This window comes from Lissotriton vulgaris, chromosome 9 (genome assembly GCF_964263255.1).
Source record: "Lissotriton vulgaris chromosome 9, aLisVul1.2, whole genome shotgun sequence".
Classification (NCBI taxonomy): domain Eukaryota; kingdom Metazoa; phylum Chordata; class Amphibia; order Caudata; family Salamandridae; genus Lissotriton; species Lissotriton vulgaris.
Window position 1 is genome coordinate 933,995,719 of NC_141697.1, and position 23,837 is coordinate 934,019,555.

Sequence of the window (23,837 nt, forward strand, 5' to 3'; positions counted from 1 at the left end):
ATCGTATCGCTGGCTACAGAAGTAAAGTCCCCTGAAGAAAGGCTCTTGCCCGAAATGCATTGGGCGGAAAAATGTGGAACAATATAAAAACACGATATACTATGAAAATAATAGTATGAAAAACATCAAAGAATAAAATACAGCATATTGAAAAGTTTTCAATGACATTTATTGAATTGGTATGATATTATAAGAAGGTGGGCCTACTTGACGTTACTCCTAAGGGAAATAACGCATGTTGTTAGACGATCTGCTATATAGGCACACTTCAAATGTTACCTGCCACATGTGAAGATCTTAGAAACAAGATTAGTACTCATCCACATTTTTGAAAACATTTAAAAACACCTAACACTATATACACCACACAATCCTGTGGATGGGGGATTTCAATGGTTAGCTCAAAAGACAACCAGACCGCTCCAGCTCAACCAAGAGACCTTTAATTGCTCTTCCATGGCATTATTGAGGGCAATGCACAGATTAAATTTAATCGACATTCAGAAATCACAACATGGAAGAACAAAGAGGCACTGATTTTCCTCATCACCACAATGCATATTTTCATTAATTTAACTCAAACTAACACATCTGGAACAGCAATGGACTTCCAAGGGACGCAAAACCAAGACTGCAAATTTCGTGATCATAGTTCATTGCTACTCAAATAGGCAAGGGGGTGACAACTATAACAAAATGAAAGTTAAAGAAAACAGTCCTGTGGGCGTGGCCAGGCAGGCGGCCATGTCAGGTGTTATAGAAAAGTGCCTCTTTTGGACATGGTTAGCCCCCACTTTTTGCCTGGAACATTAGATCATTCCAAATGGAAGTGCACAGAGTCCCCGACAACCGGGTCCCCTGTGCCAGATCCCTTTCACTAAACTGTACCTTTTCCAAAATTGGCACCCCTTTATCTCACATACAAGTCCCTAGTAAAAGGCACCCCTGGTACTAAGGGCCTAGTGGTTAACGAGGGTCCCCAAGGCCTGCAGCGCTAAGTGTGCCACTCTAAGGTACCCTCACCAGGCACATGCCCACTGCCACTGCAGCCTGCGTGTCTTGGTGCAAACAAAACTAAATTGTAGACATGGCACACATCCCTGTGTGCCATGCTCATAGACAGTGCATGAGATATAGGTAAGACACCCCTCTAGCAAGCCTTAGCCCTAAGGCAGGGTGCACTATATCTCATGTGAGGGCATATCTGCATGGGCCGATATTACCCTGCAATATCCTCGTCAATTCCGGGATATTATAAGTGATCAGAGAAGCCAAAGTAAGTACATGGACTGGACACTAGTCATTGTGAGTGCCCCAGCTCTATGATGGCTTCACTGAAATATAGGATGTTTGGTACCAAACATCTCAGAATAATAGGCCAGCACTGATTCCAGTGTCAGATGTATTACAAAGTGCATACAGAGGACCCCAATCCTTGACACAAAGTCCTGTTCTGTAGAAGATGTCATCAATGTGGTCACTGACCATGTCATGACGTGTGGTCATAAACAGTGAACTGCGGGGGAGAAAGTTATAGTTAGCTCAGGTAACTAGAACTGCTGAATTTATATGTTTTTGTACGAGTGAATTCTGAGCCTAACGAACAAGTTACTTACCTTCGGTAACGCTTTTTCCTGTAAATACAGTATCTGCCTGTGGATTCCTCAACTTGTGAATATCCCCTTGCGTCAGCATCATTTGGAAATTCTTTCGTAGCTTCGCGCCAACGTCATACAGGCACGGCATCGCGCGCGACTCCGCTGACGTCACCAACACCATATTAGGCCCACGCCGGCGTGATGACATCAGTTCCGCCCTTTTTTCCGCGCCTTCGAGGCACACGGACGGACCGATGACAGTAGATATATACATAGTATACACAGTACACAAATGTCAAGATAAAACACACACAGTGTGAAGCCAATACAGGAAAACATCTAAATTAAAACATTTCCTTTGATAATTATATATATATATACACACATTACATTACAATTACTCAGGTATAGAAGAGTGGACAACCGGGAGGCGGGTGGGTCAGTGAGGAATCCACAGGCAGATACTGTATCTACCAGAAAAAGCGCTACCGAAGGTAAGTAACTTGTTCTTCTGATAGATACATCTATCAGTGGATTCCTCACCTTGTGAATAGATTCCCACAGCAGTCCCCACTCCCGGAGGAGGGTGTCCACTCTGCTATATCAAGAAATCTTGGAGAACAGAGCGCGCAAAGTGGCCGTCGCTCCTCACTTCGGAATCCAAGCAGTAATGCTTCGCGAAAGTGTGGAGGGAGGCCCAAGTCGCGGCTCTGCAAATGTCCTCTACAGGCACACCTCTAGAAAGAGCCCTTATACCCTCTGGAGGTTCCTTACCCGCCAGGGAGTAGCAGATCTTGCTGCATAAAATTATCCATCTTGAGAGCGTGCGCTTGTGCACAGCCTTCCCCTTCCTGCAGCCAGCAAATCCAACAAACAGCTGTTCATCCGACCTGAACTCTCTCGTCCTGTCCAGGTAAAAGCTCACCGCCCTCTTAGGGTCCAGGCGGTGAAGTCTCTCCTCCTCCTTGGAAGGGTGAGGGGGAGGATAAAAGGTAGGGAGGGTAACGGACTGCCCCAGGTGGAAAGGAGTCACCACCTTCGGCAGAAAAGCAGCCCTGGTCCTGAGAACCATTCGATCAGCATGAACAGATAAAAACTGGGGCTTTGAACTAAGAGCTTGAAGCTCACTTACCCTCCTTGCTGAGGTAATTGCTACCAGAAAAACAGTCTTTAAAGACAAAAGCCTCAAGGGACACTTAGTAACTCCTCGAAAGGCGAACCCATCAGGAAAGTAAGTACAAGGTTCAAGTCCCATTGAGGCACAATAAAAGGAGTAGAAGGAAATGTATTGGTAAGGCCCTTGATGAATCGTAAAACAATAGGTGACAAACAAAGAGGGCTGGTCAGGCAAACAAAGGAAAGCCGATAAGGCCGACAAATAACCCTTAATAGTTGCCACCGCAAAACCCTGCTGGGCCAAGGAAAGAGCAAATTGAAGAATATTGGACAAACAAGCCCTTAAAGGGTCAATGGACTTCTCCTCACACCAAGCAACGAACGTAGACCATCTATAGGAATAAATGGACTTAGTGGAGTCACGCCTGGCTGACAAAATGACATCCACCACATCGTGTGGGAGAGAAAAGGAACTCAGGTTGCCCCGTTCAATCTCCAGGCATGAAGGTGTAAGGTCTGGAGGTGGGGGTGTAGAACCTGCCCCTCCATCTTGGGGAGGAGATCTGCCCTGTGAGGGAGACTGAGCGGCGAGCACGAGGAGAGGTGGAGAAGATCTATGTACCACACACTTCTTGGCCAATCCGGGGCGATCAATATAACTTGGGCCCGGTCTTGGCGAACCTTCCTCAGAACCCGAGGAATCAAGGGTATGGGAGGAAACGCGTAAAGGAGTTGCGAGTCCCAACTCATCTGAAACGCGTCCCCCAGTGCTCCTTGCATCGGAAACTGGAGACTGCAGAGTGACGGGCAGTGAGCATTCTCGTGAGTGGGGAACAGATCCACCAGAGGAGTTCCCCAAGTCCGGAAGACCTGACGAACTACCTCTGGATGGAGCCTCCACTCGTGGTCGGCGGAGAACTGCCGACTGAGAGTGTCTGCACGAACGTTCAGAACTCCGGCCAGATGATTTGCCATTAGACAAATCTGATGGTCCTGAACCTAGGACCAGAGACGCAGAGTCTCTCTGCAGAGACACAGCAACCCCACTCCTCCCTGCTTGTTGACATACCACATCGCGGTCGTGTTGTCCTTCAGGACTTGAACTGACCGACCGCGAAGGGAAGGGAGGAAGGCCTTGAGCGCTAAACGTATCGCCCGCAACGCTAGAAGGTTGATGTGAAACAACCTTTCCTCTGGAGACCAAATGCCTTTGACCTCCAGATCCCCCAGATGAGCACCCCACCCTAGAGTGGATGCATCCGTTACCACTGTGGCCACTGATGGAGGCAGATGAAAGGGCTTTCCTTGTGACAGATTGCCCTCCACGCTCCACCAAGACAGATCCGCCGCAGTTTCTCTGGAGATCCTGAGTGACTCCCTTAGATCTCCGTTGTGCTGATACCGCTGCCTGCGGAGGCACCACTGGAGTGCCCTCATGTGCCAGCGTGCATGGTTGACCAACAGAATACAAGAAGCCATCAGACCGAGCAGACGTAGGACCTTCAGGACTGGAACAACCGCTCCATTGTAGAATAAAGGAATCATTTCCTGTATGTTGCGCATCCTTTGAGGAGGAGGAAATGCACGGCATACAGTAGTGTCCAGTACCGCACCTATAAACAGGTTGCGCTGGGAGGGCACCAGGTGAAATTAGGGTACATTTATCGAAAAACCCAACCTGTGCAACAACTGAGTTGTTTCCTGCAGGTGATGGAGCACCTTCCCCGGCGACTCTGCTTTGATTAGATAGTCGTCCAGATACGGGAATACAGGTATCCACGACCTACTGAGATGTGCTGCCACCACTGCCATCACCTTGGTGAAGACTCAAGGCACAGTAGTAAGACCAAACGGAAGGACCGAAAACTGGTAGTGTTGCGACCCAACCGTTAAACGGAGATACTTTCTGTGCGACTTCAGGATGGGAATATGAAAATACGCATCCTGCAAATCGATCAACACCATCCAGTCTTCTTCCAGCAGCGCCTGACGAACCTGAGCAAGGGTGAGCATCTTGAACTTCTCCTGTCTCAGATACAAGTTCAAGATCCTGAGATCCAGGATTGGCCGAAGCCTGCCATCCTTCTTGGGGATCAGAAAATACCGGGAGTAGCATCCCTGACCCCTCTCCTGCTCCGGAACCACCTCTATCGCACCTTTTCTGAATAGCGCCAGGACTTCTTCTTGCAGGACAAGCAGGTGGTCCTCCGAACAATAACCCTGGCAAGGAGGGTAATTTGGGGGAAATTCCCGAAAGGGAAGAGCATACCCATTCTCCACGAGATTGAGAACCCAAAGATCTGATGTAATCAATTCCCAATCTCGTAGGAAAGGGGTAAGCCGACCCCCCACTGGGCCCACATGATCCGGAATGGCGGATGTAGGGCTGCTTTGCTGCGTTGGCAGGGGGCTGGGAAGGGGAAGGGGAGGAGGAGGAGGAGGAGGAGGAGGAGGAGGCGACTTGACGACCTCTGGGACGAGCTCTCTGCCTGCCCCTGTACGCCTTGTACAGTGTGTTTTGCTGCTGCTACGGCTGCTGCCGAGTTGACTTGTAGGAACGAAAAGGAGATCTGCCAAACCCTCTAAAACATTTCCCAAAGGTGCCCCTGGTCTGAAGGCCCAACGACTTAGCCGTCGCCCTGCTGTCTTTAAAACGTTCTAAAGCAGCGTCTGCCTTTTTGCCAAACAAACCTGACCCGTCGAATGGTAGATCCATTAATGCAGACTGGACATCTGTTGAAAACTCTGACGATTTTAGCCATGCAGCTCTCCTCGTAGCCACCGAAGAGCCCATGACCCTCGCTACAGAATCTGCTATGTCCAAACCACTCTGGATCACCTGCCTTGCTGCAGCCTGAGTGTCCGAGATTACCTCCTGGAAGTCTTTTCTATAATCCTCCGGTATCTTTGGCACCAACTGTTTCACAGTATCCATCAGGGCGTGGATATAACGCCCCATCAGGCAGGTCGCGTTTGTGGACTTCAACGCCATGCTGGCGCAGGAGAAAACCTTTTTAGCAGCCTGATCCGGTTTCCTAGACTCCTTTTCTGCAGGAACCTGTGGAAAAGCTCCCGTTGATCTCTTTCGAACAGGCCACCTGCACAACCAAACTCTCAGGCAGAGGGTGAGTGGACAAAAATTCCAGGTCATCAGGAGCAACTCTATATCTCCTGGTAAGAGCCCTAGATACTGCAGGAGAGGACAAAGGTTTCTTCCAAACTTCTAAAATTGGCTCTGCTAGGGCATCATTAAATGGCAGCATTGGTTCAATCACTGAAAATGGTGAGTGAAGGACTTCTGTGAGAAGATTCAACTTCAACTCAGCAGTAGGCAGAGTAATGTTCAATAAGTTTGCCGCCTTCCTTATCACGACATGGTAAGGAGCCACATCTTTAGAGGGTGCATCTGACACTGAGGCTAAATCCCACTCAGGGGACAGTTCAAGGCCACTAGCCACCGTCAGGTCATCAAATGGGTCCTCAGACTCCTGCAGCTCACCCTCCTCCAAATTGTCCTCACAAAACCTCTCTTCCTCCATAAGCCTCTGGGCTTCACGCCTCAACCTGTGCTTCACATACGATGCCGACGGATCCACTGTCGACTCCGTCGGAGCCGGTGCCGGCGCCGATCCAGACGTCGAACGTGGAAGTTTCACACGAGGTCGTTCAGGGTTCGGCATCGGAGTTGATGGATTTGGCGTCGATGGATTCGGCGTTGACGGCTTCGGTGTTGATGGCTTCGGAGTCGAAGGCCTCGCCGGCGACGGAAAATGTTAATGCGGCGCTGGAGCCGGCATAAAGGGCATAAAGGGCGCAGGAGCATAGGTCTGGGGAACACCCAGACTAAACGCCATCGGACCCGTGGGACCAGCAGGAGCCCCAGTGGGGTACATAGCCCTGGAGTATATCCCAAACATTGCATTCAGGAACTGAGTCGGATCCTGACCTGGAGCCGGGAAGGCTGGGTACGAACCCCCGGGCTGCTCTTGAGGGCGTGGAGTCGATACGACTTCGACCTCCTCTTCGGGCTGGTGCACTGGAGTCGACGGACACTCGGGCAACGGAGCCTCTCCCTCACCAACCACCTCCTCCTCACCTTCATCCTCCCGACCTGAAGGATGGGACGGAACCGGAGATGGATTAGTTATCTGCCTCGGTGAACCTGGCGAATTCGCATGCAACACTTCACCCTCGGCGTCCTGCTCTTCAGAAGCCGAAGACACCACTACCTTCTCAACCAGCTTCACCTGTGACTTCGGCTTTGAACCAGAGTCCTTCCTCGAGTGATGTCGGGATTCATGGGTCCTCTTCTTATGTTTCTTTTTTGAAGATCTCGAAGCATGGGCCGAGGACGAGTCCGAGCGCGACCTCGAACGAGACAGACCTCGAACGCCGAGTTCGCGACCTCGAACTTTTCTTCTCTTTTCTTCCTTTAAGTTTCGCCACGAGAAGCTTGGTTTCACTCTCCCGGAAGGCCTTATGTGTCATCTTCTTACAAGACTGCCAGTCTTCGACGTCATGGTTGGAGCTTAGACACCATACGCAGCAATCATGTGGATCAGTAATGGACATGGTTTTGCCACATTCCCCACAAGCTTTAAACCCGGTCTTCTTCGAAGACATGTCGCGAGAGAAGACAATGAAGCACAATCATAACAAAGTAACAAGGTTACTGCAATAGCTACGGACGATCCCTACAAAACCGTTAGCGTCGAAGACGCGGAAAAAAGGGAACTGATGTCATCACGCCGGCGTGGGCCTAATATGGTGTCGGTGACGTCAGCGGAGTCGCGCACGATGCCGTGCCTCTAGGACGTTGCCCACATCGGCGCGAAGCTACGAAAGAATTTCCGAATGTTGCCGACGCAAGGGGATATTCACAAGGTGAGGAATCCACTGGCAGATGTATCTATCAGAATATAACGTTCCTGTAACCTTTAGTTTTTGCATTGAATTTCTAAGGTTTTGTTAATTCTATTTCCTAACTAGATCACCGTAACCTTTGATTTTTCAGTGAATTTTTAAGGTTTTTTAAATTCTATTTTCCAACTATAATGCCCCTGTAAGGAGTAGTTTCTTTTCTGTAACTCCAGTTCTGTAGTAGGGGTATCTCTGTTATAGTCATAATCTAGTGAATAGTCCCGCCCATGTGCGTGGACCCCGGAGCAATCAAAAATAATCTCTTAAAGTGTCGAAAAAATGCAGAACTGCACAGACACTTAAGAGAGAATTTAAAGACATATAATGCAGCCTATAAACAGGCTACACTGTCCAGTACTTCAACTAGAAATTCCACCAAAAATCCACAAACAGCAAAGCCTGTCCAGATTTCCCTTGCCTTCAGCAAAAACCCCTCTGGAATGATAGAGAGGAAGACATGGACAGACAAGCCCCATAGGCTGCCATTATGTGGCTCAGAACAGGATACTGTGCCTTTAAGAGAACTTTCCAGAACTTCACAGTATCCCAGAATGCCCTGCAGGTCCCTTTTACTTTCAGTTCTTTTTGAAGGCGTAACATGCCAGACCTGTAGCATTCCTTACATGAATATCTCTCCACCGGGGAGGAGGGCGGGCGCTTATGACTATAACAGAGATTCCCCTACTACAGAACTGGAGTTACAGAAAAGAAACTACTCCTTCTGTAGTAGGGGATCTCTGTGTATAGCCATAATCTAGTGAATAGAATGGCAAGCCCATCCCCACACCAAAGCGGCGATGGAGAAAAGAAACCAACATCACTATTGTGCGAACAAATTCCGCAGCGAAGCCTGTCCAACCTGAGCATCCGCCCTGGCATCAGTGTCCAGACAGTAATGCTTAGCAAAGGTATGAACCGACTTCCAAGTGGCGGCCTTGCAAATTTCTGCAATCGGCACATTACGGAGCAAGGCTGTCGTGGCAGCTTTGCCCCTGGTGGAATGAGCCTTAGGCTTACCTCCTAAGGTCTTATTAGCTTTCTGGTAACACAGTTGTATGCAGGACACAATCCACCTAGAGATGGGCTGCTTAGAGGTCGCAAGACCCGTCCTGACCAATGCATAATTGATAAACAATTGGTCTGACCTACGAATACCTTTGGTCTTATCCAGATAAAATTTCAACACCCTCCTAACATCCAGGGAATGTAGAGACCTTTCCGCTGGAGATGAAGGGTTCTGAAAAAACGTAGGCAAAGTTATAGTCTGGTAGACATGAAAGTCAGAAATAACCTTGGGAAGAAATTTAGGGTGAGTACGCATAACAACCTTAGCAGCATGAAATACAGTATAAGGTTCATTACAAAATGGAGAAAACAACTTAGGCGGAAGTCTTAGAGTGCCTACACAATGGTCACAGGACAAAAACTGAGAAAGGGGCAGTTTCCAATAAAAATTATACTACTTTTATATATACTAAATAGATTTTATTTTTAAACAGAACAGTATAAAAATGCATATATTTCAGTACAAAGTAAAATTACATTTCATAGACAAAAAAAACACAGTAAAAAACACAAAGATTTCTTTTACAAATTTCAAAAAGGTGGTGTGTCAAGTTGTATGTCAACGCGTTTCGGCGTCCAGCGCCTTTATCAAGACAGAAGACACACTCCAAAATATTTAATTCCCGGTTTTTGAGTAGCAAATGATAAAGGCTCCTCAAGTTGTTAAAATTAATACGATGGTCGAGTTGCTCTGTTCACGGTCCAACATAAAAGGCCAGCACTCGCGAACAGAATTGCTTCTGGGGCGTTGTCTTGATATTGACAAACGCTGTGCGGACTGGATTGCTCTCGCTTTGCTTTTTAAAGCGTTGTCTCGTAACTGACGAACGCTAAGGCGGAGGGTCTTCGGATTCTTTCGATGTTTTCTCGGATTGTGGCGCGTGGAGGCGGTAGTCCCTGTCAAACAGATCTCCCAGACTATGAGATCTATGGTCCGGTCGAAATCCTGAAGTATCCCCATCAACTAAAGGTTTCCTTAAGTGACTTTGTGACACCTAGTACATTCTCTGATGATTGGGACTTTAACAGTATTAATGACATGATGTCTGATTTAGTAATGTCAGCTAGATTCACAGATCATGATTATTTACAAGGTTCATCTAGTTATGAGCAATTATTCTGTTACACCCACTATGGGGATCATTACTTGCATAAATCTGCACAGCCTAGAAATGTTTTTATGTATAATCAATGGGAACATTGTTCTACACCACCTAAAAGCAGTTCTAAAGCATTTTTTGAGAAATTCAAATACTTCTCAGGGTTTAACACCAGTGATGCAGAAACGTTTTATTACAAACTGTTAGATAAAACAGGAATGAAAACAATGCTGACAAATTCTAAATTGATATATTCAGAAGCATTTTATGACAAAATGATGACATTTGGTTTTGATTATTGGAAAAATAATATTGAAACGAAAACAATTTGGGGTACAAAAGATTGGCAGGTGCAAGGCATTGAAACACTATTTAGAACCTGCATGATACCTGAACAAATGTTATTTTTAAATGACACAATACACCAAACATCTTGTCTTGGCCTAGCTAAGAACAAAGACCTTAAAACACCGTCTATACCAAAGCCAATACCTGAAAATACAACAGCTGATATTGAGTTAGACGTGTCACACATTTTAAATTTCAACAGAACACATCCTGATTGGAAAAAGTGGTTAATCTGGCCTACAGACACAAATAGCTGTCAAGATAGGTTCCTGAATAAAACACAGGGGTTAAAAATGACCAGATTAGACTCTAGATACTCCCAGAGACAACATCCAGGGATTATAACAACATACAGTGTAGGGAAACTCTGCCTAGAATGGCTAACTACATCCACACTGGCTGAAATTAAGCAACACTTGTCTTTGCTAAAAGATGGTGCTGATTTGCGCGATTTCATTCTTGGACCACGCAAACAGCGTCAAAAGCGTTTCATAGCGACCAGTATCTATGCTGCTTACAACGAGGCTTGGAAAGTAAAGCAAATTGAAACTGCTGAAAAAATACGAGAAATTGATCGTATTAATTTGGAGAAATCACTTTCTGTGGTAGACAATGGGTTAATGACTCTGTCTTCCAGAATATATTCTTTGGACAATATTGTATCCTCTGCCTTTGATGTGATAGACAGAGATTTGCTAATGTTACAACATGGCCAGTCTCAATTACGCTCTATTATAGAACTAGGCTGGACGCTGCAAAATCTTCGTTCAGGCTATGTGCCTTGGCGTTTAATCAACACAACGTCATTATTTTCCAGTTTTAACCTTACTGATAAACAGATCAGTTTGGCACAGAAAGGAGCAGACTATACAATCCTGAGCATCGAAAAACTCGAGAGATTATCATTGACAATGTCAGAGAGTCCTGTCATTGAATGGATAATACACGGAATTATCACAATTCCGATAACAACTTTCCGATTTCATAAATGCCTTGAGTACATACCTGCTGGCCAATATGAACAATTGGGTAAGGGATATGTTAAATCCGAATGGAAATTACCATACACTCATTCTTGCTATAGTGACAGCGACAAAAATGTATTTCTTAGTGGTGACAACTGTAAACACTCACTAAGCGGTATACTTTTGTGTCAGGGTATTAATTTACACGGAGCATGTGATGGAAATTCAAACAACCTTTCATGCCACCAGCTAGTCACACCTGCAACTCAGATAGAGCCCTTCTTTATGCAACTCGCAAACGGGAGTTACATTCTTAGAACGGATCACAGGTGTTGTGGCCTCGCGCCAGGGAAAAGTTATCTAGTACAAGTAACGTCCAGGGTCAAATGTTGTATGCAAGCATTGTTCCCGAGCGGGCCTCCAGACATAGTGACTCCCCTCTGGCCTCGTCTGAATCTCTCTTCTATACGAATTGATACATTAAGCAAAATGAAATCTGTACTTTTACAGACAACAGTGCCTATAACGTCATCTAAAGAGACGTATGATCTTCTAGTCGCAAGGACGGCTACTGAAGTCCATGACCTTTTATCAACAAATTGCCCCGTGCATTTCGTAGAAATGTTCAGCCAACTCCTTAACATGTCTAGTGCAACAAGCATCCCAGGCATATTTAAGACAGTCTTTACGGGACTGCTGACACCCTTCCAGGCAATTTTGGGAATCTTTCCTAATTTTGTGCACTCCATCTTTGGCGGCATTCCACTATTTTTGGGACTCATCGCAGGGATTATATTTTTGACCATCCTGCTACGTTATGGCAAGCCTCGGCTCAGACATAGCTCCCATGGGAATGGAAGAGACAATCCTAGCAATGCGCTACAGGGACAGGATAACTAACGTCCTCGGATTGGCCAGGCTGAGAGATCTAAACATGACCTGGTTCCTTTCATTCAGACCGATATGGCAAAATTGCATTTTACCTGTGCTACGGTGTATGCTTTGCGGCGATGAATGCGTGTTGGACATCTGTCTTTCACTTCCATCAGCAGTACCAATGGACGTCGATACTTTGCTCAGTCCAATAACGGCTCACGCATTGTGTTGTCCCCAGCGGCTACCAATCCTGATGACGGCATTCGTGGAGACTCCTGTACTACAGCCAAGTGGTAACAGTGGAGCGAGTGACAAAAGCATCATCCAGGTACAACGTTCTGTGAGCATTGCTGGTCCTGCCTTCGATGACAGCAATCATTCTCACACCTGCCAAGTTACAGCGCTATCTAATTTGGTTGAACTATCACCTGATTTTGTAGACCAATTCTTTGCGAGCCTGTCTGATACGATGTTCTCACCCATAGAGAAACAATAACTTTTGAAAAGCTTTCCGACACACAGCGTTCCCATGAACTCTGAATTCGGCCTTCAGTTTTGATCAACAAAAACTGCCAGGAGCTTTGGAAATCTATTTTCTTTGAATTGGACAATTTTTTAAAATATTGACCCTCTCTTTTTGGCACGAATAATTCTTTGCTTAACGTAAAAACTATTCTTAGAGAACAGAAGCTTCACACTTCTATTTCTAAACACATCTAGAGACATAACAACATAACACCAGCCTCTAGCACACATGTTATTACAATGCATTTTTATGTGATGATTTATCTCGCATTTCTTCTGTCAGAGATACTTCATGTGTAATTCTTTATGCATAATCGTTCATTGATTTCATATGCAATAATTTTTTGAATGATTACTATGCTTTAAAAAAAAAAAACGTACAGTACCTAAATTCCATGTATTACAAGTACGCCTATTTCGAATGCGTTTATGTATTTTGGGGTGGGCAATGTTACACATGCATCTTATTGCTTAGTTTTAGTAATTTTGATGGACATGAAAACGTGGAGTGGGTGTTGCGTGCTTATCTAGGTTCCTGATCGATACTGTGACCTTATGCCCCTATTCGGCTATAAATCCATTTATTCCCTGTATTGGCATAACCGTTCAAGTGCGATTTTCTGAAAAGTCATCTCTGGCCTCACACGAACAGAGCCACATTCCAGCATGACTCTCTGCTACTTCCTTTGCGACCAATTAGTGCAATGACAGTGCAGCAGTCACTATCTGATATTCCTAGATAACACTCCGAGTTCTTCAACAAGATAAAAACTTAGCAAACCTGGAAATCCCCGCTTGCTATGTTTTGATTAGTAATGGAACTCTAATGAGCAACTGATAACTGTCACTTCCTAGTGACATCTTTAATTGACATCTTATGTCCAGCAAACTTGCGTCAAACCCGGCACCTGTCAGGTATAAATATTACCAACGTTGCCTTAAGCAATGAGAGAGATACGAGCTGCGAGTTCGTTCCCTGTTGCTGATGCCAGCTGCCTGCATGACCCTGTGTTGGTAAAAACTAGCACTCTGTCGCTGCAGCCTGCTATCCTGTGGTGGTGAAGCTGCTGATTACCATTATCGCCGCTACAGCGCGAACTATGGTGCAGTACGCTTGAGGAGCCGAGCAGCCGTCCTCTGCGAAGACATCCAGCCGATTCCAGCTGCCCGCGGACGCTGTCCCCCCTCCTTCCTCGACGCGCTGAGAGAAGCCGCTGCATTTCTCGTGCAGAGAAATCCAGTCCCGGCGCTTCCGGTTTACCCTCGCGGGTGACTGGGATATCGAGAGAGACCCCTGAAGGAGATACCAATCCTCCATCATTCTATTCAGAGGTATGGTGTTGACTAAACCCTTAGACGAGAATTCTTGAAACAAACCTTGGCAAAACCAACTTAACTTAAGCTACTTACTTACTCCCCCTTTCACGTGTTAGGCTTAGGTCAGGCACACTGGGGTAGGCTTAGTTAGAAGCACCAGTTGAGTATGTTAGCCTAATGTATATATGACTGTATATATGTTTTATTACTTTTAAACCATTGTATGGCTAAGAAACCATATCAATGCTTTTACAGTTCTATTTCGCAATCCTTATCTTACTGTACGTACTTTTTATAATAACAGTTATTGCAATTGTGGCAATACATTTCTCTTGTACGAGAAGAAAGACTGTTCAATAAATGTTAACCCTTTATTGATACACGCCCGTCTCTCTATTCTCTACATACTGTGAAAGTAAACTGCACTAGACTGACTGAGTGAAATCTATGTCTATTGTTTCACACGACCCTAGAGATCGACTCTTGAGCTGAGGAGCAAAGTTGTCATGTTGCACGGTTGTTGGAAAACTGAATCCCTTCTTGTCTGTGCCAAGGAAGCTGATCACTTCCTATGCAGAGAAGAAAGTTTCCAGTGACCTCTGAGCTAGTTGGTAACACAACCCAATTAAGTTTAGCATAGTCAGTGGAGGCCTGGAATATCCGCAGTTCCACGTCGATACTACTGTTTATGTTATTCCAATGCGCAGGGCCTAGTGGGAAACTAGGAACTACACTACAGTTTGAGTAGGAATGTCCTTGTGGAAGGGAACCCCTCTGAGGAGATTCTCCGCTGAACACCACCACTTCAGAGACTGAAGAGCATGCAGAGACAGTCGTATCTTGTCGTCCCAAGATCCTTTCCTCTGGTCCCATTGGTCCTCCAAGCACTCCTGCAGAGGTCTCATGTGTAGCCGTGCATGAGGAGTGAGGAAGATACAAGAGGCCATCGACCCCAGTAGAGAAGACACCGTCCTCACTGTTGTAGATGGAGCGGTCATAAGAGCCTGAGCCTTCCGAAGGATCGATCGCCGTCGCTCCTCGGAAGGAGACACGCTTGCTGACAGCGTATTGATGGTGGCTCCCAAGTATTGAATGCATTGGACCGGGACAGATTTGGACATGTTGATGTGCAACCCCAACTTGTTCAAGAGAACGCACGTCTTCTGGAAATCTGCCTGAGCTTCTGAGAAGGAGGAGGCCTTGATCAGCCAATCGTCCAGGTACGGGTAGACAAACACCTTGTTCTTCCTGAGGTGTGCCGCTACCACTGCCATGCACTTCGAGAAAGTCCTGGGCGCAGATTTCAGCCCGAATATCAGCACTGTGTATTGATAATGGTTGGTGCCGACTTGAAATCGCAGAAACTTCCTGTGTTTGTACGCGATGGGCACGTGGAAGTAAGCATCCTGTAGGTCTATGGCACAAAGCCAGTCCCCCTGTTGCAACTGAGGAAAAATCTGATGCAACGACAGCATGCAAAACTTTTCTCTGCGAATCCACTTGTTTGCCTGCCGCAAGTCCAGAATGGGCCTGAACTCGTTCTTGTCCTTCTTGCGAAGCAGGAAGAACCGGGAGTACAGACCTCTTCCTCTTTGAGACAGAGGTACGTCTTCTATCGCCCTTTTCCTTAACAGGATATCGGCCTCCGCCTGGAGCTCGCGCAGTTGATACTGCGAGCTGACCGGAGGGATCGCTGGAGGAGGGCTGATGAACTGAACACTGTATCCATTGTAAACAATATTCAGCACCCACTTGTCCTGAGTAATTTTTCTCCACTCTGCCAGAAAAAATTGAACGCTTCCCCCCACCGGAGCGGGTAACGGATGAAGGGGAAGTAACCGCTCAGGGTCGAGACCCGGCCGGGCCCTTGTTCGCGGTAGAGGACTGCTGTCCTCCTCTACCCTTTTGCCGTGTTTGGAAGGGTCTCCGGAACTGCTGCTGTTGTTGCTGCTGTTGTCCCGAAGACTGTCCCCGTCCTCTTCCTTGTGCACCGAACCGCCTTTGGAACGGTCGGTAGGATTTCTTTTCTTTGGGATTCTCCAAGCCCACAGCCGTAAGGGTCTCCGCCTCCGCCTTCATGCGGGCCATCTCATCATCTGCGTGTTTTCCGAATAGGGTCTCCCCGGAAAATGGCAGATTGGCCTCCCGCTGCTGGGCCTCCGGCTTGAGTGACGTGAGCCGTAGCCAGACATGCCGCCGCTGATTGATTCCATGGCAGTAACCATGTGCGGCCATCAGGGAGGCGTCCGCCGCTGCACTGATCACCTGGTTTGATACCAGCATCCCTTCCTTGAGGATCTCCTGGAAGTCCTCCCTCTTGTCTCGCGGTAGCAGTTCCACGAACTGTTGTAGGGAGTCCCACAGCGCCCGGTCGTAACGGCCCAGCAGAGCTGCATCGCTGGCAGCCTTCATGGCTGCGGAAGCGGTCCCACACGCTTTCCTGCCCGCTGAGTCGATCCATCGACTCTCTTTATCTGGCGGCACAGTGGATGACGGGGAGGTAGAATGCAATTTCCTGGCCGCCGTCACTATCACTGAATCCGGTACCGGATCCACTCTCAGAAAGGCAGGGTCCGAATCCGGGCCCTGTACTTCTTTAGAAGCCGGGACGGAGCGGCCTTCACCACCGCTGGCGTGAGGAACAGCTCCTCGGCAGGTTCCTTCAATCCAGGTACCAGAGGCAGAAGAGGACGAGACAAGTGCTTCTTGTGAAGCGTCTCGATAATCACGGACGTCGTAGGTGTTGGAGCCGTCACCGTGATACCTAACTTCGCAGCTCCCCTCAGGAGTACTTCCTGGAATGTGGCAATGTCGTCCACTGGAGAGATCCTGGTCTCAGGAGAGTCCGATAAGGTCGGCGAGTAGGAATGGGTCCTGTAAGAGTCCGTGCGGGACCTAGACCCCCGCCTCCTATGGCGACGCCTTGATCTGGTGGAGGATCTATGACGACTCCTTGATCTTCCTCTCCGTCCGGAGCGTGAACGGGACCTCCTCGGCCGAGGACGATCAACCGGGTCCACCGGAACGGGTGACTTGGGTTTGGACGGAGCCTTCGGTCTAGGTGTACCCTTGGGAGGCGTCGGAAGCTTAGGTAACGAAGTCGACCTCGGTGGAACCGGAGGTGGCTTCTCAGGCAACCCTGACCCAGGTTGCGGTGGAGGCAACTGAGGCGGAGTAGGCGTCCTCGGAGGGGGACCCCTCGGTAACGGAGGAGGGGGAGTCACCTTCCCCGATGGGGTATACACCTCGGAATACACCGAGTGCGGCGAACCCCCTTCTCTTCCAGCCTGGGATGTAGGCGAACCTCCCACGGCGTCAGGTCTCCTTCCACCCCTTTTCGGCGTCGAAGAACGGCGACCATACGGCGAGCGTTGGCCCCTGGACGTCGAGCGTCTCTTCCTCGGTGTCGAACGCCTTAGCCTCGACGGTGACCTTCTGTGCCTCGACGGCGACCTTTTGCGCCTCAACGGCGAACCTCGGCGCCTCAACGGCGATCCTCGGCGCCTCAACGGCGACCTCCTGTGCCTCGACGGCGACCTCCTGGGCCTCGACAGCGACCTGGGCCTCGACTGCGACCTTGACGGCGAGGACTTCAACGACGACGTCCGCCTCCTCTTCGCCGACGGCGAACGGCGGTATCGCCTCGACGGCGAGCGCCGACGCCTGGCTCGTCGACGCCGATCGCTCGACGTAGACGACAAGGATGACGATGAAACAGTCACCGGGGACTTCGAAGGTCTAGTGATAGCCCTCGACGCCGAGCGTCGACGTCGTTTTGTCTCCGACGATGGGGAACAGACCGCAGTCATTCCTCTCGACGCCGTAGTGGGCGCAATGGACCCAGGCAGAGAATGGTGACGTTTGCTGGTCTTCCTGCCCCTGGGGAGCCCCCCAGGGGCCTCAGCATGGGCAGAAGAAGCCCCTTCAGACCCACCTTGTGCCTTCAGTCTTCTTTCCTCGAGACCCTGAAGTCTGATCTTCTTCCTTTCCCTCAGGGTCCTTCCAGAGAAGCCTTGACAGATAACACACTCCTCTGGAACATGAGAAGCTGGAAGGCAGAGGATACACACCTCATGGTGGTCCGACCTGGCCTTTTTCCTGGAGCACTCCGGGCATTTGTTGAATAATGCATGCATATTCGACAAAAAACAGAGTGAGAAAACCAAGAAGAAAAGCCCCACAGTACAATAAAGTACTAAACCTGTGAAAATTAGTGAAAAAACACAAAATAAGTCCCAAAAAGGGAGAGCTCAATGCTCCAGGGTCCTGCTAGCAGGAGCCAGAAAAAAGAACTGAAAGTAAAAGGGACCTGCAGGGCATTCTGGGATACTGTGAAGTTCTGGAAAGTTCTCTTAAAGGCACAGTATCCTGTTCTGAGCCACATAATGGCAGTCTATGGGGGTTGTCTGTCCATATCTTCCTCTCTATCATTCCAGAGGGGTTTTTGCTGAAGGCAAGGGAAATCTGGACAGGCTTTGCTGTTTGTGGATTTTTGGTGGAATTTCTAGTTGAAGTACTGGACAGTGTAGCCTGTTTATAGGCTGCATTATATGTCTTTAAATTCTCTCTTAAGTGTCTGTGCAGTTCTGCATTTTTTCGACACTTTAAGAGATTATTTTTGATTGCTCCGGGGTCCACGCACGTGGGCGGGACTATTCACTAGATTATGACTATACACAGAGATCCCCTACTACAGAACCTTTCGTTTTTTCAGTGAATTTCTTTGCTTAAAAAAAAAGTGGGTGTGTGAGTGCCTGTGTGGGTGTGTGAGTGCCTGTGTGGGTGTGTGAGTGCCTGTGTGGGTGTGTGAGTGCCTGTGTGGGAGTGTGAGTGCCTGTGTGGGAGTGGGAGTGCCTGTGTAGGTGTGTGAGTGCCTGTGTAGGTGTGTGAGTGGGTCTGTGAATGCCTGTAAGGGTCTGAGAGTGAGTGTGTGAGTGGGTCTGTGAGTGTGCTTTATCCGTCAGTGAATTGGTGTGAGTTGTGCTACGGGTCTGTGAGTGGGTGGGTGAGTGCTTGCCCGTGTGTGTGTGTGTGTGTGTGTGTGTGAGTGCCTGTCTGGGCGTGAGTGCATGTGGGTATGTGAGTGGTGCAATGGATTTTGGGTATTTGCATACTTAGGGTACTTAAAAGGGAGAACCATGGACTCTGCTCAGACCAGGAGACGACAAGAGAGAAAATGACTTGTCACAGTCATTGCAGATCAGATTGCACTCCAATAGATCAATGATGCATTCACCTCCATTAAGGATTTTCATATCTTTTTTCGAAGTAGAATACGAAAGAAAATACACTTGCTTTGCATTTGTGAAGCCCAAGAAGTTAGGACCGTTTGTGCTTTATTGAAGTGGACCTTGAACTGGGTCTCCTGCTACGTTTATATTTGTAAGTGCTTCAATTTCTGTGAAATGAGCATCAGGGCCAGAATGGAACCTAATTTTTTTCAAGAAGACTCTACAGTTTTAGAGCACTTTCTACTGATTGATTAGTAAGAGCTACCTTGTTGGGTGGCTGTCTACTGCATATTCTACACTACAGCTGGGTAAAGGGCTTCCAGGTACTATCTCCAGTGACCTTGTGTGCATGTATTGTTGGCAATGTGATTGTTCCTGCAGCGTCTTCATTCACAAATCTGTGACAACAGGATTCCTCATCAAGAGAAGATGAAAAGACTCCAAAGAGATGAATCGCCACCAAACAGAGGCACTTCCTCTTAACTATTTGAAGCTAGTGCTTGCTTGTTTGGTGATGGTGTCTTCGTATTCCTCTGAATCAAGAACACCTCACCCAAATTGGCAGGAAATGCGTTCTGGGGGCCTTTTGGTAAACTGTCCCTCAATGTGGGAAAAGGCAGAAGTTCTTTGCATACTACTAAGGAAAACAAAGCGGGCCAAACGAATAGAGCTTGCAGATGATTTTGGGCATTGGCATACTCAGGGAAATTAGAAGGGAGAACCATGGACTCTCCTTTATCAATTATACAAGCAGAGCCGATTCTGGCCCCGGGGACGCCATACATTGGGCCCACCCACTAGAACCTGGGTAACCTGGAGCCCACCAAGGGCACTCTGTCTGCAGCTTTGGAGACCGTGGGGGGAGCCTCCGCGACCCCGCAGTCCCAGTCAGCTTCCAGCTACCAGCGGGATACGGCACTGCTCCCACACGTAGGGAGCAGCCAAAAATGCTGCTCCCTATATGTGGGCGCAATCCTTTCATCTGTTTTCCGAAAACAGTTGAAAAGTCAGCTCCCAGCGGATGGGAGAAGTTTTTTTGCTCTCGACCGTTGGGAGCGGACGGTTTGCTCTTGCTGGGTGGGAGCTGTCAAAGTTCCCACCAAGTAACAGCAAACAGCTATGTCCTGGGGCTAGGAACTGGTGGAGGCTCACAGGGCGATTAATGGTTCCAGGAGGGATGGGCGGGATGAGCGCCACCCCTTCGTTCTTTATTTAGGGCCATCCCAAGGGAGGTGGCGCTCCCCAGGGCTGAGAGGGGGGCTGCGTGCCCCCCACCTTGTTAAAATGTAACCAAGCCCCGAGAGGTGGTGGTCCCCGGGGCCGTAAGTGGCCCGGAGGGTGGCTACGCAGTCCCCCCCCCCTTTTAAATTTCATTCGGGAACGTGGCGCAGGTGGCCCCCAGGTCCATTAAGGGCAATGGAAGGGGGTAAGCACGCCCACACCTCCAATTTTTTAATTTGGCTCCTGGGAAGTGGTGGTCTCTGAGGCTTAAAGGAGCCTTCGGAGGGGCGCCGCATGGCCTCCCCCATAATATTTACACTCGGCATGCCCCGGGGAGGTGTCGGTCCCTAGGGCCAAGATTGGACACGGGCAGGGGGCTGCGTGCCTAAGGTGTGCAAAACACCAAAACACGTTGGGTTGTTTTGTTTGGTGTCTTACTGGAATATATTTCTTTGCAATTTCATTGACTGCTTGTGAACTCACGGCACTGGAGTGCACGTCTTCTGTTTTGGGAAGGGTGACTGATACATATGGGTCAATACAGTGGAAAGGCTGATTATGAAAGGAGACTTATAAATACAATAGCATTTTCAATCTAGTACATTAAAAATACTAGCAAGCTCTAGTTCTATGTGGATATTTAACTAACAAAGATCACATCTACTAGGAAACACATGTTAACCTGAGAGCATAAAAGAAAAAGGCAATAGAAATGTTATTGTTACACTGCGAAGAAAAAATGACTGCCTTTCCACTTTTATTATTATTACATTGCTTATCATATATGTGCCAAGTCACTCCTGTCATTTGATACCACACTACTACTAATAATGCTAAAAGTGTGGAAGAACGACACATATCAATGGGTGTATTTATATATTGTGTTCCCAATCATTCTATAACATGTCTGACATGATAAGCAATGTGTTTTTGGTGTGTATATATAAGCAAAGTAATTGGGGTGAGGAGATGTTAGGTGGCAAATTTTTTAAATTTCAGGTAAAACAGACAAACTCAATATCACTTTCAAAGAACATCCCAGCATAAATCAAAGCCAAACCTGCTGTAAAATATATTTTTCTTAGTAAATCCTGAAAGCCCAATCAATCCTACACTGCAACTTGTGGCTTGGAACAAGTATACATAACGAGCGTGTTTTCTACTGAAGTAACCAATTTCGATAACCATAAATAGGACGGCGGGCGGGAAACATTTACAGAAACAACATATTATCCCAAACAGTACAGACTTCAAGGTGTTCCAGGTCAGGAAATAATGGCTCGTTAAGTCTTAGATCAATTTGCGCTCTATTACTGGTAGTTTGTTTTTATCTCCTTTGTAACCAAAACGCTATAAAAAACAGAATACAATGAAAGTAAAATGAGGAATGGTGTGCTACTTACATCGGATATGAGGCAATCTAAGAGCTCATAAATAAATCACAGCCTCACACTTACCCCTAGCAAGTCATCATCCACAAGCAGCAGACCCTCAAATCCACTTGTGTGGTCCAAGACAACAGGAGTTGGTCCTAGCCTTCCTTCTCCCTCTTCATCTGGAATAGAAAAATAAAAATAAATTTAAACTAAGCATTGGCAACGCCAAAATATCTGGCCTTCGGAAGCTGGTGCAATTTTGTTTTTTTTATTGTACGCATATACCAGAAAACGAAAAGAAAAAAGCGCCCACTTAAATGTGCTCGCCATGTACTTGCAACAGATTTTTTTTACATTAAAACAGCATTTTACTGGTGATGTTTATTAAATAGCAGGCACTTTAGTTGTGTCATGCACCTTTATGTTAATATTTGTGAAGGAGACCAGAATAAATAACCACCTAACAATATAGTGAAATTGCTGGCACCGTTACAATTTCACTTAAGCAGCTTAAAAGGGAGACAGAAAATAATTAACCATCTAACTGGGCCCCCGAAGAGCAGGTAACAAATAGTCAGTATTTAAATTTAATATGAAAAATAAATAAATTAAAACGAAATTTGAACTAAATTTGTCACTGGAGAGAAATAAACTATTTGCCAGGTCTGGGAACAATGCGCACATGCTTGGGCTCTCACTCAAATTGATGGGGGTTAAAGGGTAAAATGGCCTGACCTACTACCCCACACAATATGTGGTAGAAGAAAAATGTGAATGACAATTTAACCAACCAATGGATGAAGTCCACAGACCAAAATGTTATGTAATGTTAAATGCATTTCTAGCGTGCAGAGTGTCTCTATACAGATCGATAAATATAGTAAAACCCTCCTACCCGCTTTATTCAAAACATCATACTATCCCCCCACTCTAACCATCCTTAAATACTAAAAAGCGCTTAACATTACCCATCCATGAACCCAAAAAAACACTTACTATCCCTTAATCCTACACATCCCTGTAACCTATCTGCACACCTTCGAACTCTGATGGACACCTTGATGGAAGTGGTGTTCCTTAGTTGAAACTATATGTATATAAACTTAAACAGGTGCAATTCTGAGCATTATGCTTTTGGTGATGAAACCACAAAGCTTTGGTATCCAAAAAAAGACTTTGGTCCTAAACTGGAGGACCAAAGGAAGGAACAAATCCTCTGGGGAGAGGATGTAGCCTTATAGTTAGAGTGGTCAACCTCGAAGCTGGGGCACTGGAGTCTCGACAAGGACGCTCAATATCCTGTAATTCTGGGCAAATCACTTAATCTCCTCGTGAATAACAAAAATGAATGTGTCCATCTGTAACGAAACTTGTGCTCATGTAAAGAGCTCTGATACCCAATGTCTCTGGTCTAGTTTGAGCTATATAAAACTGTAGGTAAGTAGGATCTGCTTCTTATAGTTACTCCCACTTTTTGCTAGATGTTACACTGTTTCCGACTAGTCGGACTGGGATCCTGCTAATCAGGACCCCAGTCTATCTGCTTTCTCCTTAACCCTTTATATGCTCATGAAGGTGTGGTCCAGTCATGAGCCACGGTGGGTGTGTGCTCATCACGGAACCACTCCATCATGGCACCCACCCATGGCATGGGCAGCCCATCTAGCCCCCACAAACAGGGATGGCAGTGGAGCTGCCACCCCGAGCCCCTCATGGGAATCCCATGATGTCAGCACACACAGCGTGTGCTAATGTCATCAGGAAGTCCCAGACGCGATGGAAGTCATTTGCTCCCAGGCGTCTGACGAACAAGGTAGGTTTCCTTGTGTTTCATTGTAGGGCATTTCTGCTTCATGATAGCGCACAGCGGCGCGACCGTGCCGCAGAAATGCCCCCACTAGGCAACAGGGATTCACTTTGTTTAAATGGAAGCTACCCCTTGGGCAAGGGTCGCTTCCAAGAGAAGCAAATATTTTGGATGTTTTTTCTGCCCCCCCACCCCACTCCCCTGGCAGATCAGCCTGTTTTTTTGGCCTTTCTGCCCCCCAGGGGAAACTGAAAACCCCACTAGGCACCAGGGATGTTATCTATTTTTAAATGGAAGCGACCCCTTGGGCAAGGGTCGCTTCCAAAGGGGCTCAAATTTCTGCCATGTTTTTTCTGCTCCGGCAAATCGGCC

General features: G+C 47.3%; 1 protein-coding gene across 1 annotated transcript in view; it reads right to left on the minus strand.

The window, feature by feature from the left end:
* The window catches only part of RNF123 (ring finger protein 123), a 2,099,603-nt gene that overhangs the window by 1,804,071 nt on the left and 271,695 nt on the right, over positions 1-23,837 (minus strand). The window contains exon 5 of the mRNA XM_086938772.1: positions 21,740-21,837. Coding sequence (XP_086794898.1) covers positions 21,740-21,837 — 98 coding nt within the window. The remainder of the gene's footprint in view (positions 1-21,739; positions 21,838-23,837) is intronic.